Consider the following 13,260-nt stretch of genomic DNA (forward strand, 5'->3'; position numbering starts at 1 on the left):
CCACAAGCCACCTGGGGGAGACACCAAACATGTGGAAGAAGGTGCTCTGGTCAAACGTTATGTTTGGCGTAAAAGCAACACAGCTGAACACACCATCCCCACTGTCAAACATGGTGGTGGCAGCATCATGGTTTGGGCCTGCTTTTCTTCAGCAGGGACAGGGAAGATGGTTAAAATTGATGGGAAGATGGATGGAGCCATCTTGTCCTGTTGAAAAACAAATGCTAGTCCCACTAAGCACAAACCAGATGGGATGGCATATCGCTGCAGAATGCTGTGGTAGCCATGCTGGTTAAGTGTGCCTTGATTTATAAATAAATCACTTAAAGTGTCATCAGCAAAGCACCCCCACACCTCCTCCTCCATGCTTCACGGTGGGAACCACACATACGGAGATCATCTGTTCACCTACTCTGTGTCTCACAAAGACTGGGTAGTTGGAACCAAAAATCTCACATTTGGACTCATCAGACCAAAGGACAGATTTTCACTGGTTTAATGTCCATTGCTTGTGTTTCTTGGCCGAAGCAAGTCTCTTCTTATTATTGGTGTCCTTTAGTAGTGGTTTCTTTGCAGCAATTCGATCATGAAGCCCTGATTCACACAGTCTCCTCAGAATAGTTGATGCTGTTGTGTCTGTTACTTGAACTCTGTGAAGCATTTATTTGGGCTGCAATTTCTGAGGATAGTAACTCTAATGAACTCATCATCTGCAGCAGAGGTGACTCTGGGTCTTCCGTTCCTGTGGCGGTCCTCATGAGAGACAGGTAACTCTGGGTCTTCCTTTCCTGTGGCGGTCCTCATGAGAGACAGTTTCATCATAACGCTTGATGGTTTTTGCGACTGCACTTGAAGAAACTTTCAGAGTTCTTGAAATTTTCCAGATTGACTGACCTTCATGTCTTAAAGTAATGATGGACTGTTGTTTCTCTTTGCTTATTTAAGCTGTTCTTGCCATAATATGGACTTGGTCTTCTACCAAATAGGCTATCTTCTGTATACCAACCCAACCTTCTCACAACACAACTGATTGGCTAAAACACATTAAGAAGGATAGCAATTCCACAAATTAACTTTTTTCAAGGCACACCTGTTAATTCAAATCCAATTTTATTGGTCTTATAGACATGGTTAGCAGATGTTATTGCGAATGTAGTGAAATGCTTGTGTTATTTCATAGTTTTGATGTTTATACACTATTATTCTACACTGGAATGAGTAGGTGTGTCCACATTTTTGACTGGTACTGTATATATATATATATATATATATATATATATATATACATACATACATACATACATACATACATACATACATACATATAGTTGGAGTTGGAAGTTTACATACACTTAGGTTGGAGTCATTAAAACTCATTTTTCAACCACTCCACAAATTTCTTGTTAACAAACTATAGTTTTGGCAAGTCGGATAGGACATCTACTTTGTGCATGGCACAAGTAATTTTTCCAACAATTGTTTACAGACAGATTATTTAACTTATAATTCACTGTATCACAATTCCAGTGGGTCAAAAGTTTACATACACTAAGTTGACTGTGCCTTTAAACAGCTTGGAAAATTCCAGAAAAGGTCATGGCTTTGCACGCTTCTGATAGGCTAATTGACATAATTTGTGTCAACTGGAGGTGTACCTGTGGATGTATTTCAAGACCTACCTTCAAACTCTGTGCCTCTTTGCTTGACATCATGGGAAAAAAATTGTAGACCTCCACAAGTTTGGTTCATCTTTGGGAGCAATTTCTAAATACCTGAAGGTACCACATTCAACTGTACAAACAATATTACGCATTTATAAACACCATGGGACCACGCAGCTGTCATACCGCTCAGGAAGGAGACGCGTTCTGTCTCCTATAGAAGAACATACTTTGGTGCGAAAAGTGCAAATCAATCCCAGAACAACAACAAAGGCCCTTGTGAAGATGCTGGAGGAAACAGGTACAAAAGTATCTATATCCACAGTAAAACGAGTCCCATTTCGACATAACCTGAAAGGCCACTCAGCAAGGAAGAAGCCACAGCTCCAAAAACGCCAACAAAAAAAAGCCAGACTACGGTTTGCAACTGCACATGGGGTCAAAGAGTGAACTTTTTTGAGAAATGTCCTCTGGTCTGATGAAACAAAAAAAGAACTGTTTGACCATAATGACCATAATTATATTTGGAGGAAAAAGGGGGAGGCTTGCAAGCCAAAGAACAGTGTTGTGGGGGTGCTGTTGTGGGGTGCTTTGCTGCAGGAGGGACTGGTGCACTTCACAAAATAGATGGCATCCTGAGGCAGGAACATTATGTGGATATATATCGAAGCAACAACTCAAGACATGAGTCAGGAAGTTAAGGCTTGGTCGCAAATGGGTCTTCCAAATGGACCATGACCCCAAGGATACTTCCAAAGTTGTGTCAAAATGGCTTAAGGACAACAAAGTCAAGGTATTGGAGTGGCCATTACAAAGCTCTGACCTCAATCCCATAGAACATTTGTTGGCAGAACTGAAAAAGCGTGTGCGGGCAAGGAGGCCTACAAACCTGACTCAGTTACACCAGCTCTGTCAGGAGGAATGGGCCAAAATTCACCTAACTTATTGTGCGAAGCTTGTGGAAGGCTACCTGAAACATTTGACCCAAGTTAAACAATTTAAAGGCAATGCTACCAAATACTAATTGAGTGTATGTAAACTTCGGACCCACTGGGAATGTGATGAAAGAAATAAAAGCTGAAATAATTAATGTATATATCTATATAGCATTTTCGGGATGTGAAAACGTTCAGAGTAAACTTAAACGACTAAAACCAGATATAACATATGTAGAAAAATATAATGAACTAATAATATATGTTTAAAATAAGATCATCTTTGAGAACTAACAATCACCAAAAGAAAAGATAGACAGTCTGGAAGAACCTAAAATTCCATAAATTTGTATTTTTGTCATGGCATGGGTCCCACATTGATTTTGTTATAATGTTTGAGTCACTCATAAGCCACGGCAAAATGTGTAGAATTGCAGGAAATAAACTTTACAACATTTTTCACTGCAGCCAACCTGAGGGCCCCTGTTCGGTCAGCAACCGCATCATCAGCAGCCACCATAAGTCCCCTTTTGAGCCAGAAAAAACCCTGCCCGCCTAAAATATTTCTGTCTTACTAGCTAGGTTTCCATCCAATGTGGTTACAAACCACGTTTCCATCCACAGTTTTTATGCATATAAAGTCATACTGTATGATTGTATCGAAACAGGAAGTTAGGTTAATTTGTTAGTTAGACATGGTGGGATCTTTTTGTGTTGGTAAAATTAATAATGAGAGAAATGGAAGTGTAAACTCCTCTATGTGCAAATATTGATATAATAACCATCATATTGAAGTAAACTTGGAATCACGTGATGATATGGAGTGTGGTCCTCTCCCACACTACTCAGGAAACCATGTGGTTCATCAGGCTACAAATGGATTAAATGATGAGGGTCTTATTCTCTAGTGAGCGCAAGTGCCAAAACCAGCGTAGGCACATTTACTATTTAACACAACAGTTTTTGTAACAAAACAGTCGGTAGAGTTGAAACTGCGATGGAAACACATTGAACTTCAGATTTTTATTCGGTCCACTTACAGGAAACAATATATTGTGTGCACTGTCATCATGCACTGATTTTTATCCACGTCCATTTGGTGGAACCACACCACAGGTGGGAAAATTTGTATATTTTCTTTCCCTTGAAAATCTGTCACCAATTGAATGGAAACCTAGCTAGTTTATCTTATTACATCCCTGTATAAACAGCCAACTGATGCTTTGGATAGTCAGAAGATAATGCACTGATCAGTAGGATGAACAGCTATAATGATGATGAGTCAGAAAGAACCGGGGGGGGGGAATATACCCCATTGGAGAACATATGACACACACACTCAAATGTGGTAACATTCTTATATTCTAGCCCTCTGTCTCTGGGCAGAGTTTGGATATTAATAGTGGAACAAGTGGAGTTAGGTTGCCATCTGGTGGCAATTCTTTGTTATGTCCATACTGTAAACTTTTCAAATCAAATCGGCAACATATGAAGAGAATTTGGGTCCATTCCATTTGAATTATTGTTAAGTGAATGGCTAGGTCAAATTTAAATTGCACCCAATAAAACTCCTGAATTGCTGAAGTTGCAATAGGCCCTGTTCTGTATCCAGTTTTTCATAATCCCACTGATTTAGAACCTTCACAATGACCAGCAAAACAAGTCAGTTTTGGTCAAAGTTTCACTGTTTTTATTTTCATTGTTATTTGAAAAGAGCAAACAGGAACAGCCTAAGTGTCAGAACAATCTAACGAGGCTACCCACCACCAACCAGAGGGCCTCGGCCCTGCTGCATCCACACAGCACTCACTACTAGTCTTCAACAGGGAACACAAGACTTAATACACACAGACTTTGAACTCATTCCCAACACGACTGTAACTTCTGTATCACACAGGCCAAAGTATTGACAAAGGAATGATATTGCCGATCACAATGTCCATACAGTTGACAGAGAGAGGATGGCGAGAAAAAACCCATGAAAACAAGTCAAAACTGCATTGGTAACAAATTAGATATTCAAACTGAGAAGGTCATTGTTATATTTGTTAGATCCAGTCAGAGAATTGAAGTTTCAATGAGGCCTTAATCATGTGACTAACATCGCTAGCATTAAATACAAGATTAGCACAGACTGAATGGAATGCAGACAGAAAAACACCTTGAGACGAAACAAATCGTATTACACCAGCAAACGATGTGATCTGGCATCCCAACAGCTGCTGTTCCCAGCTCAGGTGCAGCATTTACATTCTTACAAAATATGACTGTTTCTAGTACAGACATACTGTTTCTCCCCCACATCCACCCCCAAATTATTCCCCAATGGTTTCTCCCATTTCTGTCCTGTATCATCAGAAACCCTCCCTGGTAGTCAGTTCCAACTGTGTGCTCCCAGTCCCCCTACTCATTCTCTATAGAGGTCTGATGGCTGGAGAATAGTCTACATTGGCTGGGTGAGTGAGTGAGTTGCATACTCTGCCAAACAGACACTCATGGCACTTGATGCCAGATTCTGGACCCTATTCAAACAAGCAACAGTAACTGGGTTTTGTGGCATATGTTTTTGAGATAAGACTACACATTTGGATCCATGTACTTGACATAACAGTACAAATCAAAAAGGAGATGCTATATTAATTCAGAAATGCCATTTTCTGTCATGGGGGAAAATATAGTTTTACACTTATCCCAGAAACACAATCACAAGTTTCGCTTCTTGAATAGCATCCAAAATGACTTATACATTAGGGAGGGTATCAGGGTGATCAGCCAGATTAATGGGCCTGCTACTTTAGCCAGAGCAAAATGGCAGAGATATTGACATTGTTTAAAGGGTACAATCAATTTTTCCAATATGTGTAATCACAAGAGAGACACCTAGGAGTATTCTCAGCAGGATAGCTGCCCTTTTGAGAGAACTCTCTCTTCTGATTATCGGGAAAGTAACCTCACATTCTACTATCAATACAGTTACCTCCTGTAAAGAAAGGTACAATTAACCAAGATTTTACAATGTATGTCATATCGTTGGGTTTCCCCCTAGCAATTGCTATGGAAACAAGTACAGTAGTGACAGAGACTTCCAGGGATCCACTTAAAAAGTAAGTGCTTCAGCAACTTGAGTATGGTTTGGAAACGTAATACACAATAGATTCAAAAACTTATTTTGACTAACCAAGGATTGGTAAAGGATTTTTTTTTTAAAATAATGTAGTATCTTGTTTTTTTGTTCTCTGGACAAAACACAGTGTAAATGTTTCAAAAAGTGAAAATGAACTTCATAAACATAAATACAATTTAAATCAGTCAACAGCAACCATGTGTAACAAAAAGCAAAGAACCAGCTCTGAAATTAGTCATTCTTTAGAAAATCCCATCATGTTTTTTTTCTCTTTACAGTTTAACTGATATGAGTAACATCTTCTCTTACAAAGTTGCAGGTAAACATAAAGGAGGGCGTGATATTTATGATCGCCAGTGGAATTGCATATTGATTAGCCTGCATTTCCTAAATAAGGTGCTATAATTAGAGACAAATTCCATACTGTCTGAGATTGTAAAAATGTCTTAAGTCTTGCTTTCTGAAAAACTCCTTTGTGTTAATAGTATTGTGAACATATTAGGTCTGGGTCTTCCAAATAGAGCAGGTACATCCTACAGTACAACATTCTGGTGCTGGTGCATAGTTCAAATGGGGTGGGGATATTGGTAGGCTGGTTTAGTTTACAGTAGTTTGTAAACACAATCAGGCTATTAGCCACTAGCCTAACTAATGGTCCAGGTATGATTCAAGGTGGACATCAAAATATATAGGATGACATGGCAACAGTATTTTGAGACAAAGAAATAAAACCTTGGCAACACCACATTGACCGGGTTAATTGAGATATTTCATTTTGTTCATTGTTGTCTTTGTTATGCACAGTTCAAGATGGGCAGAGGGGACATAGTGGTCCACTTAACACAATACAACGCATTGTCGCTGAGCTGATTTGAAAACATTATTCTGCTCACATTCACTCAAGCAGCTTTGGCATCAGACCCAGCACAACTGGTTTGGTCTTGTAATGTTACAAATCCCATTTCTTCCTCTTCAGATAGAATCAAAGGTCGGTTTGGTCACCAAAAACACCATGTCTTCTTCATACCCAGGCAGCTATACAACATGAGTGTTCATCAGAGGATAGAGCAGTCATTTTGATAGCCAGTTTTGCTGTTTTCATGGCCAAGAGAATAAGAAAAACAATGATATGCAATAATAACCATTGAAAAATATGCTTTGGGAATGTCTCCATTCTTTCCCTAGTCCAATATGTGTTCTTTGACAAGACCCGGACTTATCTGGCAAAGATAAAACAAAGACAGACAGAGCACAAGTTAGATCAATCAAGTAATAATGACACTAACAAGGTTTGAAGGTGTAATAATTGAATCAGGGGTCATTGTCTAATAACAAACCACACATGTTGACACAATCACATGTTCAATGTGATTGGTGGACCAAGTTACATGAAAAAAGCTGTCCTTTAAAGTTTGAGGTACTGTTCTTTTATTTGAGTGATCTTTAGTCTCAGTATCAACTTGCAAAGTAAAGGACTTTGTATAGTTAGTACAGGAGTAACATTGCGTGGACTGTAGACATGGTATCTAACTCACTTTCTCAGGGACCTGGCTTCATATACAGTATCGTCCTCCTCCTCATCACTCTCCAGAGCAGCCATCTCCATGCTGTCATCATAGTTTGACAACAGGCCATATTTCTTCCGAGAGGTTGTTGTTTTCTTCAGCCTAAACATAACATAATTAAAATGTCATATACACACTGAAACAGGCATTCAAAGCTGAAATGAATTAGGCAACCATTGCTACCAACTACTAGTAGTATGTTAATATCAACTTGTTATACTCACCGCACAGCTCTCACGAGGAAATAGAGCACTCCAATTGTGGTGATTCCAATAAGGACATACAATGTTCTTTGTATCATTGAATTATCTACATTGAAAGCGTTGAAAAAGTTCCGGTGATTGTTCTTGGACGTCGTGTTGTTGGCACTCGAATTCGTGATATGTTTGGTGTTGATGGCAGTAGTAATGCCTGTTGGCGAAATCGTGGATTCCTCTGCTATGGTTGAAATAGCCCACAACGTCGGTAAAATAATCCTCATGACTCCTTGAAATGGCATTTTTGTTGTCGGTTAACACTAAAAAAATATGGAGTAACACTAGAATTAAATCGGCACGTTGTTTCAATCGAGGTAATAGCAAGTTCACTCGAGCATTTCGTTGAAAGCATACGTGGTTTTGTTTGTTTTGATAAGTACATTCATCCTCTGGGAAGTTCTTCCTGTAGTGACGCAGTTGTCCAGCAGTGTCACGGGTATTCGTGTACGTTTTAACGTTTAAATGTATACATGTCTTATTTTACTGTCAGGTGGGTCTACCTTCATTTACAATGTTTGGGGAAATGGAAAACGTAATGAAAGTAATAATACAATAGTAATTTTAACTAGAAACCTAATCAGCACAGTGTATCATGATTATCATCAGCCCAAATGCCGGCAGATGGCGATATTGAGTCGTTTAATCTGTAACGACCCAATATCGCCATCTGCCTGCATTTGGGCTAGATTATCATCTAACTAATTAATACATTGCTTAAATAGGCTCATCAGAAAAAAAACTATATAATATATAAAAAGTGTATAATTATACATCTGACCAGAGAAATCTCAAGGCCCTAGTTATAGCCACACATTTTCCTGGTCAGGCTGTCAGGAAAAAAGGGCCCCTATCTATGACATGAAACAAAACTAGCAAGCTACTTACTACACAATGCAGTTAATAAAGAAGTTGGCTCTCAGCGTTACTAGTATTTAGGATACAATACATTTACTCAGACTTTACTGAATTTGACCACCAGTGCCCCCTCAAACTTGTAATGTATGATGCCACACAAGGTACCTTCCAAAAGTAGTTAGGGACACAAATGCTCAGGCTCATAATACTCAAAGTATTGTATGCAAGTTTTACCATTTCAAATCAATACTTTTTATTTTACCTTTAACTATTAACCTTTATTTAATAGTGCTGCTCATGTCCAGTTCTTTCATAAGCATTTGGACAGATAAGCTCAAATAGGAACTATGGTCATTCGTGTGTGTTTGTAATATATTGAAAATTATGAGCATGCAGGGCTCTATTGCAAAAGAGACCTTGGTCTCAATGGGAACTCCTGTTAAAATAGATTCAAGTTAGTTAGTATTTAGCCCAGAAACCAATGGGAGCAGTCTTTATAGATCAAATGCTTTGCGGGACAAAGAAGAAACAGGTGAAGAACCTAAAGAGGAAATGACAAGTAAAAAGCAGAGAAAATATTTATTGAAGGCACAAGAACCAGGTAAGTGTGAGCTATACAGAACACTACACAATGACAAAACAATTTACATGTGTTACAAAACAAATGTAATTTGTTTTCTATGACACTTAACTGAGGCTCAAGAATGGTCCCAAGCTATAATCAAAATATTCATGTTTCATTGATATAAAACCTATATTGCTTCTGAATAGATACTTTTTATGGTACAAAAAAGAAAATCATTATACGCAGCTTTTCATCCCCCCCCCCGGCAAGCAACATCACCTTGAAGAAAATCTGCCATCTTTAGTGATCGAGGTTGTAATTATTTTAAATGCTTTGCAATTTTGCATAATTGGTAAACCCACTCTGGCTATGGCCTGGGGTATGCAAAGTACGTAAAAGGGCTTTATTGTCAACACATGCTACATATTGATATAGAAGCAAGTGTCACTTATCCTTAAGTCAGGTTGAGAAATTGTGATTCTTTTACATTGGAGTCCATGCATAGGTTAGCATGTAATAAACTGATATGGTCAAGGAACCTCAAGTGATTGAACAAAACGGCTGAGCCCTAAGACGCTGAAATTCTATTATTGCTTTTGCACCAGGTCAACATTGTGAGAAACTGAGGAGTTGATGCACAACTAAATTGTGAAAAACTAAAAGAACCACTTACTCAACATTTCCAACAGAAAATGATGCACAAGTGAAATATCTATGAATTAATACCGACCTTTCAAGTAACTGTTCATAAGTGGTCTACAACGTGTCCAATGTAGCCAGCGTATAGAGTCACTGCTGACGTATTTTGTCTGACGTGTGCAATTCCTACAAGTCTGAGGGCTTGTAAGCCAGAAACAACATACAGTGCCTTGCGAAAGTATTCGGCCCCCTTGAACTTTGCGACCTTTTGCCACATTTCAGGCTTCAAACATAAAGATATAAAACTGTATTTTTTTGTGAAGAATCAACAACAAGTGGGACACAATCATGAAGTGGAACGACATTTATTGGATATTTCTAACTTTTTTAACAAATCAAAAACTGAAAAATTGGGCGTGCAAAATTATTCAGCCCCCTTAAGTTAATACTTTGTAGCGCCACCTTTTGCTGCGATTACAGCTGTACGTCGCTTGGGGTATGTCTCTATCAGTTTTGCACATCGAGAGACTGACATTTTTTCCCATTCCTCCTTGCAAAACAGCTCGAGCTCAGTGAGGTTGGATGGAGAGCATTTGTGAACAGCAGTTTTCAGTTCTTTCCACAGATTCTCGATTGGATTCAGGTCTGGACTTTGACTTGGCCATTCTAACACCTGGATATGTTTATTTTTGAACCATTCCATTGTAGATTTTGCTTTATGTTTTGGATCATTGTCTTGTTGGAAGACAAATCTCCATCCCAGTCACAGGTCTTTTGCAGACTCCATCAGGTTTTCTTCCAGAATGGTCCTGTATTTGGCTCCATCCATCTTCCCATCAATTTTAACCATCTTCCCTGTCCCTGCTGAAGAAAAGCAGGCCCAAACCATGATGCTGCCACCACCATGTTTGACAGTGGGGTTGTGGTGTGTTCAGGGTGATGAGCTGTGTTGCTTTTACGCCAAACATAACGTTTTGCATTGTTGCCAAAAAGGTCAATTTTGGTTTCATCTGACCAGAGCACCTTCTTCCACATGTTTGGTGTCTCCCCCAGGTGGCTTGTGGCAAACTTTAAACGACACTTTTTATGGATATCTTTAAGAAATGGCTTTCTTCTTGCCACTCTTCCATAAAGGCCAGATTTGTGCAATATACGACTGATTGTTGTCCTATGGACAGAGTCTCCCACCTCAGCTGTAGATCTCTGCAGTTCATCCAGAGTGATCATGGGCCTCTTGGCTGCATCTCTGATCAGTCTTCTCCTTGTATGAGCTGAAAGTTTAGAGGGACGGCCAGGTCTTGGTAGATTTGCAGTGGTCTGATACTCCTTCCATTTCAATATTATCGCTTGCACAGTGCTCCTTGGGATGTTTAAAGCTTGGGAAATCTTTTTGTATCCAAATCCGGCTTTAAACTTCTTCACAACAGTATCTCGGACCTGCCTGGTGTGTTCCTTGTTCTTCATGATGCTCTCTGCGCTTTTAACGGACCTCTGAGACTATCACAGTGCAGGTGCATTTATACAGAGACTTGATTACACACAGGTGGATTGTATTTATCATCATTAGTCATTTAGGTCAACATTGGATCATTCAGAGATCCTCACTGAACTTCTGGAGAGAGTTTGCTGCACTGAAAGTAAAGGGGCTAAATCATTTTGCACACCCAATTTTTCAGTTTTTGATTTGTTAAAAAAGTTTGAAATATCCAATAAATGTAGTTCCACTTCATGATTGTGTCCAACTTGTTGTTGATTCTTCACAAAAAAATACAGTTTTATATCTTTCTGTTCAAAGCCTGAAATGTGGCAAAAGGTCTCAAAGTTAAAGAGGGCCGAATACTTTCGCAAGGCACTGTACATTCATTACAACTAAACAGACCAAAAAAAGGCTCCAACATTTGAAAAGCACCTGTCCAAAAATTGCTAAATGGATCTCAAATTGAGAGGCACGTTGTCCAGACGAGTCCAGTTCCTAGACTACCATGACAGAGAGGGTGCCGTATAGCCGCTTTTAGCATTGACTGAATGTAACATAAGTCCACTAACCCCTCATGAGAAGGCCTTTGTGAACACTTATGAGTGACAGACTTTAGAAAATATTCACACATTTCTTAACATGTAAAATGACCATCATTCGTTCTTAGACGCAATTGTAAATGATATGACCGTCATTCATCTTGGCATTAAACCAACTGAGAAGCTTAATTCATAGATCACAGCAGCACAGTCGCAAATAGTCTGAGTGAGACTCAAAAGAGCCTTGTAAATGTGCAACAATGTGCGGGCAGACTCCCACACTGGTAGTGAACTATGAATAAAGCTGTGAGTCTCATGTTAGCTACAATAACTTGCAAAAAAAGCCTCATTTGGTTGAGCTGAAGTGTATGACAGAAGTTGTACAAATGTACTAAATCAAACAGTCACTGCATCAGAGGGAGGCAAGCAATTAGGACAAAAATCATAAATACACTTTTATCAGGAAAGCTCAGCCAATAGACCTTTTGCAAAGGCACAGTGGTTAAGGCAACCACTGACCAAGACCTGCAACCACTGACCAATTGGCCACAATTGTTATATTGGAATAACAATTGTGGCCAATATTAGATTTGTACAAAAATGATTGCATACATTTCAGAAAATTCTAAAAACAACCTACATCTAGAGATACATTAAACAAGACTAGGAATATGAATCACATAACCCATTGTACCGGCGTGTGGGTGTGTATGTATATATAGCATTGTGGATTGAATCTTGCAACTAGTTCTCAACTTTTAAAACGAGTCAAAAAAATTATAAAAAAAAGACACCTTCATGATATATGGGGGGGGGGGGGGAGAAATGGACAACCTTGTAATACATTTCATACAAAATGGTAAACCCATAAATCAGCTGTAAACCTGGTCTTTGCAAACAAAGGGTTTGAGAGGGGAAGATGGCCAAAACAATTATCTTGTAAAATGCCCAAAATATACATTTGAAGGACGCAAGACTTCTTTAGTAAGGCACAGAAAACATCAGAAGGCAAAGACAACATGAGGCATCACAGAAGTACCTCAGTGCCTAGTGGTTCTGGACCCCAAAGGCAAATGGAACTTTCCAGTAGGCTGAAGTTTAGGCTAGGCGAGTGTCTTTAGTCAGACTCAGAAAGGCAAGTGTAAACTACTTGTGTGTGCAGAGAGACAGAGCAAGGAATTCATTCACCTCAAAAAGGCAAGATAATAGAAAACTAAGAATGTAAAACCCAAGTAAAACCAGGTGTTAAATTACTTTTTCCATAGGTCAATGTACATAGCTTTGCGTATATAAATATCATATACTAGGAATGATGTAAATTAATTCTGTGGTTGAGGCTACTATGAAGAGCCGAGTCACCACAACTCACTACGGCCCGTTAAGCAGTAGCGTTTTGGGCTGCCCCCTCAGATTGTGGATTTGGAGAAGGACACCCTCAGGTGGTGGTTCTCGCCCAGGTCGTGATTGTGGAACTTGATGAGGGACTCGATGGCCTCCTCCACTGAGTCCATCTGGACCAAAGCCATCTTGCGGTCTTTCCTAAAAAAACAATGCACCAAAACGTTTCACATACGGTCCGATATGCAGACATTCCTTAAAACATCATCCATACAACCAGATAGAAAATAGACGGGGTTTTTTAG

At 39.2% G+C, this 13,260-nt stretch overlaps 2 protein-coding genes across 14 annotated transcripts in view; both read right to left on the bottom strand.

Annotated features, from left to right (window-relative positions):
* Positions 1–7,251: 7,251 nt before the first annotated feature.
* LOC110487385 (membrane protein FAM174) lies at positions 7,252–8,025 on the bottom strand. Its single transcript, XM_021559344.3, has 2 exons — positions 7,510–8,025; positions 7,252–7,387 (listed from the first exon to the last, which is right to left on the bottom strand). Exons 1-2 carry the CDS (start codon positions 7,782–7,784, stop codon positions 7,252–7,254), a joined length of 411 nt encoding a protein of 136 aa, XP_021415019.2. The 5' UTR covers positions 7,785–8,025.
* A 932-nt stretch (positions 8,026–8,957) lies between these two features.
* The window catches only part of LOC110487509 (polypyrimidine tract-binding protein 1), a 28,256-nt gene continuing 23,953 nt past the window's right edge, over positions 8,958–13,260 (bottom strand). For all 13 annotated transcript variants that reach the window (XR_016483790.1, XR_016483784.1, XR_016483816.1 and 10 more), the window contains one exon: positions 8,958–13,156. Coding sequence is in view for 9 of the 13 variants with exons in the window: in XM_036948109.2 (XP_036804004.1) it covers positions 13,024–13,156 (133 nt within the window). In the remaining 4 variants the exon portion in view is untranslated. The remainder of the gene's footprint in view (positions 13,157–13,260) is intronic.

Source organism: Oncorhynchus mykiss, chromosome 1 (genome assembly GCF_057628025.1).
Source record: "Oncorhynchus mykiss isolate SJ-2025 chromosome 1, ASM5762802v1, whole genome shotgun sequence".
Taxonomy (NCBI): domain Eukaryota; kingdom Metazoa; phylum Chordata; class Actinopteri; order Salmoniformes; family Salmonidae; genus Oncorhynchus; species Oncorhynchus mykiss.

Excerpts from the sequence above, each read along its gene's own strand:
- LOC110487385 (XM_021559344.3), bottom strand. The coding sequence starts at position 7,784 with ATGCCATTTCAAGGAGTCATGAGGATTATTTTACCGACGTTGTGGGCT. Across the intron at positions 7,388-7,509 it reads TTCCTCGTGAGAGCTGTGCG|GCTGAAGAAAACAACAACCT; the intron begins GTGAGTATAACA and ends TGTTATGTTTAG.